The sequence below is a fragment of the Erpetoichthys calabaricus genome, chromosome 4 (assembly GCF_900747795.2).
Source record: "Erpetoichthys calabaricus chromosome 4, fErpCal1.3, whole genome shotgun sequence".
In the NCBI taxonomy this organism is placed as follows: Eukaryota; Metazoa; Chordata; class Cladistia; order Polypteriformes; family Polypteridae; genus Erpetoichthys; species Erpetoichthys calabaricus.
In genome coordinates, this window is record NC_041397.2 from 194,911,090 (window position 1) to 194,917,089 (window position 6,000).

A 6,000-nucleotide genomic window follows, 5' to 3' on the forward strand; every position below is an offset into this window, starting at 1 on the left:
GGAGTTTTGCAAGATGTGATAAAGATATAGACCAAATTAGTCCTGGTGCCCCTCCCTTCACAGGTGATAAAATCATCAATATAGCTTGAGGCATCTCCTAAATTCCTCCTCTGATCAAACAAATGGTACTGTGATTCAGGAAATCATTGCTTTAGATGTTAGTTGTCCAAGCAAGTGACCTGTATTTAAGTTCATCTGTTCTGTTGTCTTGAGCAAAATATAATGAAAATATAGAAAAAAATTGGCAGATTTTGCACACCACAACAGTGGTTCTCTTCATATCATTGCAAATGGACAAAGGTCCAAGTCGTTAGAGTCCTGGTGCTTCCTGTTTTGCTATATGGTTGCCAAGTTAGAAGCTATCCAGTGACCTGAGACAGAGACTGGACTCTTTCAGTACCTTCACTACAGCCTAGGGGACACCATTGTAACCTGATTGCAGCAGATAATGGTCATTTCCAGAGGGTGTGACTGGACCATGTTTCTGCCTGGGAGTTTGCCAGCTGGGATCCCAAGCTATTTCGTCTTGTGGCAGGTCCGGCAACACACTGTACCAGTGCATGCTCCTAACCGGACCTGACTTTTTTCATAACCATCAATATTGACTGTACACAACGTATACTGCTTACTAAATGACTCGAACACAATTTTTGGTCAAATTCTAAGGTTAAATTATCTCAGATATATAAATTCAAGTGTAAAAGGCAATTTTGGTCACCCCAGAATGAAAAACTATCAAGTAAATAAAAGTAATGCCTGGAAAACATATACTTTAAACTGCAAACAAAAACATGCTTGTTTGTATTTCTGAACAGTAATAAAATACTGAAATTTGTTCTTACCTAATAATATCAGTACACACAGTTTAAATAGGCATTTTCCTATTAATTTCGGGCAAGAAACACATGCCTGTCTACTGCTTCAAGTGTCAAAGCTATTTTGTCAGATGTTAAAATACAACCTCCTGGGCTAAAACCACTTTTCAGAGGATGAACTGGTTACAGGAATGCTCAAGTATCATTTTCTAGGCAGACTTAAGAAGTTCCCCTCATGCATCTTCCACCACTCAATCTGTTTCACTGCCTGCTTCTGGCACTAGTAAGTAGATAACAAACTCTTTCTAAATTGTCTTCATGTTACAGAGTCCTGTACTGCAGGGCTGTACTGTCTTAAAGAAACTGCCGAGTGATTTCTGATGCTTCTTCTCTGTAAGTAGAGCAGATAGAGCTACTTCCGTCTCCTCACATCTAACTGCAGACTGTGAGGTAGATATGCCTTGCTCTCCCTCCAGTGTTTCAATAGCTGTTCTCATTTAAATAGCCCCTGTCTTACCTCATTTAAAATGTTCAGGCTTGATCCGTGGATTAACCAATGTGACAATGTCAAGGAGGTCATCAGTTGTGTGGCCTGTATATTTTCTGTTGTTATGCTGTTATCTTAATGTCTTTTGTAAGTTTTGCATCAATCCCTGACATTTTGAAAATCTGGGACGTCAAGCAGGGGATTCAAGGCAACATTCATGGACTCCAGTACATCCAGATCCTTCCTTCCAGGTTGACACTGAATGTCTGGTTTCCTTGTCAGCATTGAGAACTTGTGAGATGGCCCAGTGTTGCTCCAGCATCCTTCAAGTCATTTTTTGACTTGAACCCCACCTGGTGGGAGATTCAGTCACCGGTTTGTGTGGGGGCACATGATGTTCCTTCTGAGCAACAAACAGTTCTCTCATCTTTTTCTATGAGTAGGAGTTTCTTACAAACATTAACAACTCTTTCTGTCCTCTTATCTTTACCTGCTCTTTCTGAGAAGGAGGGGAATTAAAATGGAAAATAACATTACATCAGTGTAAGTAAATAAAAGACTTAAGAGATAGTGATCTATAATGAACATTTCTTTGATAATGTGTTTAGTTCAAAGCAAGAGGAAGATTATAGCTGTGACAGAAAAAAACTTTGCATCCCCCTTACTCTTTCTAGTAATTTATTTTTTTCTATTTTATTGTTCTTATTTTGAGGCTACATATGATAAAGAAGCAGTGATACAGTGAAATTAAAAACCATACTGAGGTGAGAATAACTGCAATTGCTCTAAACATAAACTTTCCAATTACCAGTTGCAGCTGATGCCAGAAGCACTGCAGTCTCATTAATCCATCCAGTTGTGATCTTCACCATTTGTCCCATTGTGATACACACTTGTCTGTCTTAACTCTCCAGGAGTTGATTGCACACATCAGTCTATCCTTCTTATGAACAGTTTATCGCAGTTTCTTATTTTCATATCAGTTAAATATTGTTAATCTTGCCCAGCCCTACTCTCGAGCAATTTTCGCCATATTCTGATTTGCTGAGGTAGATGTGAACATGCCAATCACACTATTGTGTGAACCAAAACAACTAGACCGTGAGCTTTTATAAACCGTACTCTGCATGGTATCTAGTGAAACTTAGAGCTGTTTATATGAGGTATGAATGTGACCTGACATGGGATCTCTCTAATGACAGGGAATATTTTGCATTAGCAGTAAAATTTGTGCATGCTGTCGTAGTCACGTTATGCCATTGCTGCCAATAATTAGGGAATCTCGGTATAATAAGATAAAAAAGCTTGCCTTCAGAGGCACCCGATTTTGGCTCAGAGCATTTCTGTCTGTCATGTGATCACATAATTTTGCTTTGACCCCAAAACAGAAAAGTGTTTTTTTTTTTTTTTTTTTAAATGAATGAATGAATGATTGAATGGGCAGCATTTTGCATGGTGTATTGAATTGTAATATTTATACATGAGTCTGTGAAAATAGAAGGGTACTGTAAAATGGAAAAAATAAAATTGAATGCATGGTTTATCTCTACAATAATCCACTTGACCATTAGATGTTCTTGGTGCTTATATCTTTTCTGTGTGATGTACTAATAGAGCATCAAAGTACAGGATTTTAATGGCTGAACTAAATTTTATGTGAAAAGTGACTACCAGTAAACAATATATTAGTTTCTCCTTATAAACTAATGTGCTGATTGATGAACAAAGTGGATTGTGCAAAGTGTACTTATGTTTAGAGTTGTCAGTGTTGTGCCCTGAACATGGAAATCTAGTTGTACACAACCTGGTTTTATTGCTACACCAAGCAAGTTTATAGTCATAAAAGTGGAAGCAATTGTTAATTTGCAGCAGGCTCAGATACATGCAACTGTATTTTGTATACTGTATTTCTTTCTGAAGCATTATGCAGAATAATATATTTTTCATTTATTAAATAAAACTGGTTTTGATACTGCTAATGCCGGACTGTATTTTGAGTATACAGTTGTAAAAAGTTTTAGGTGAGCAGTATGCTATATACATTAATCTAATGTTTCATTTTTTTAATCCCTTTCAGGTTGCACGCTGTGAAGTTGCTAGTGAAAATGTGTCACTCTCCATTAATGTAGCTCAACGAATTGCTAACAAAACAGATCTACAGATGTATGATGTTAAAATCCAGCCACTACAACTTCAGGTAATTGATGACATAACTTTTCTGTGACTTGTCTTAGCCTACATGTAGCAAGTACAAATAAAACAGATTTGACTTTCATGAAAGTGCTAAAAGACTGGGAGTACTGTCTGAGTTTATTCTAAAGTTTAATTGTATTTACCTAGTATGAAAGTCTTCTCCATAGCAATTAAATTTTTGTAAAAGTAAGATTTGGGTTTGTTTTTTTTTTTTTTTTTTTTTCTTCTTCTTCAGCCTCTACAGGAATTTTACCGTATTTGTCGCTCCATAAGACACACTTTTTTTCTCCCCAAAAGTGAGTGGAAATGTCTTTGCGTCTTATAGAGCAAATATTGCGTCACAGACCCTGATGTGTATTTCCTGACCTGACTCAGATGATGACGAGGGTTTTACATCGGAAAAAGAATGCCCGTCGCACTTTTGCCATCTGCAGTCTACTTGTGACTTTACACTGTAGGAAAATAAGTAAATAAATCTAGGTAAATAACATTCGATTTTGCTCTTATATGCAAAGTACAGTGACGGCAGCTTCCACCTGCAGCTATAGACTCTTCAGTACGCAAGCGACTCTCCATGCTAGTGTTTAGATCTGGACGGTGCATGTGCCCAAAACAAAAGTCTGACTTCATTCTTGTACCATTGTTTGCAAACTGAAGTGTCAACGTGTACTTTTCGTGGCATTACGCATGTATTTTTTGAGCATGCCCGTGTCGATCAAACGCGGGAATTTTTGCAGTCTACTTTTGACTTTACGGTGTGGGAAGTAGGTAAATAAATCAAGGTAAATTGGTATATAACATTCGATCTGGCTCTTATAAACAAAGTACATGCCTTGGATGGAACTGAAGATAGTATCATATATGAAGATAGCGAAGAAAGTGATATCAGTGATTGTGAGCAACTGAGCTTCATAAATTCTGACATTAGCGATTAGGAGTTCTTGGGGTTTCCAGAAAACTAGAAGAGTACTTGAATTTTAACACTAGAATTACCAGAGTCTACGAAAAAACCCGTAGATCCGGCCCACCTTAAAACCATTCTCACCTCTCTTTTGTCTTCTAAATGTGCCGATTAAGAGGAGCAACGAGCAGCCGGCTATTCCATCCCCCACCGTCGCAGAACGTTCACTAAGTTTTCCCAGCTCATGCCTTGTTTGATTACCTGGGAGTGACTGAACTGCTGGAGTTTTAGAATAGAAATAATAGATCGCTATTTGGAATACATGCATTTCATGCGTGTTCTGTTTCTACAGTAATCTGTGTAAACACATTGCTAAAACAGAAACTTTTTCATATTTTAGTAATAAATGTTACAAAATGTAGGCATAAACTATAGAATGTGTAAAGCCCGAGTTCCTAAGATCAAATAAACACTTCCACAAAAGCTTCACACACCATATAACAGCTTCCGTGGCGTAGCGCGCTAAGATTTGCCTCTCAGACCGAGTAGCTTTTCTCTGCCTCACAAACATAAGTTCAATTCCCCGCTGGGGATAAAGTGTTACTTCTTTTTTTTCTTTTTAACCTCAAACGGACATAAAATTTGTAAATTGGTATGCACTGTCAGTTAATGAGATCGTTATATTTTCATGTGGGATGCTCCTTTTAAAATATTTTTTAACAATTGAGACTGCAATTAACATGAACAACTGTCCTTATAACTTATTTTTTTCAAGATCCATAACACACAGACAGACAGAGCACTGCGTAATACAGAGAGAGACAGGCAGAGATATACAAACAAACAGGGAAGGCACATGTACTGAAAGAAAAAAAAATCAACATGCGCGTTGTTTCTGCAGCACTGAATAAGCTCACTCGCTCTAACATCACCCCTCCCCCGATCTGGCTCTCTAAGTAACAGCGCAAGTACAGACGCAAACCAAGTGTAATCAAGAGTCCTGGTTCGATCCCCACTCACTCCTATATTTGCCGTTTTCAGTAGTAAGCTGCTCTTTTTGTTAATATTATACAGTACACACATGCACTTGATTTGTGTCTGTACTTGCGCTGTTACTTAGAGAGTCAGATTGGGGGAGCTTATTCAGTGCTGCAGAAACAACGCACATGTTGATTTTTTTTTTTTTCTTTCAGTACATGTGCCTTCCCTGTTTATTTGTATATCTCTGCCTGTCTGTCTCTGTATTACGCAGTGCTCTGTCTGTCTGTGTGTTATGGATCTTGAAAAAATAAGTTATAAGGACGGTTTGCTGACTTGGAGCACCATTGCCTTACTGTGCCACAGAGACGCGAGTTCGATTCCCAGCTTTGAAGAAAGTGTTTTTTTTTTCCTCAAACGGACATTGAATTTATAAATTGGTATGCACTGTAAATCGTTAACTTTAAAATGTCAATCGCGGTTATTTCTGTTGATTAATTCATGCTTTTTTACTTAGAGTCAGAACAGGAGCTTTTTCAGCTTATTCAGCTTCTGATCTGACTCAAAGCAGCGCCAGTATAACTTCACACCCAACCTGACGCTGTTCGTTTTCAAATAATATTGCA

General features: G+C 37.9%; 1 protein-coding gene across 1 annotated transcript in view; it reads left to right on the forward strand.

Moving 5' to 3' along the window:
• Window positions 1–6,000, forward strand: part of LOC114650474 (C2 domain-containing protein 2) — a 140,519-nt gene that overhangs the window by 34,560 nt on the left and 99,959 nt on the right. Inside the window, exon 3 of the mRNA XM_028800126.2 lies at window positions 3,380–3,499. Coding sequence (XP_028655959.1) covers window positions 3,380–3,499 — 120 coding nt within the window. The remainder of the gene's footprint in view (window positions 1–3,379; window positions 3,500–6,000) is intronic.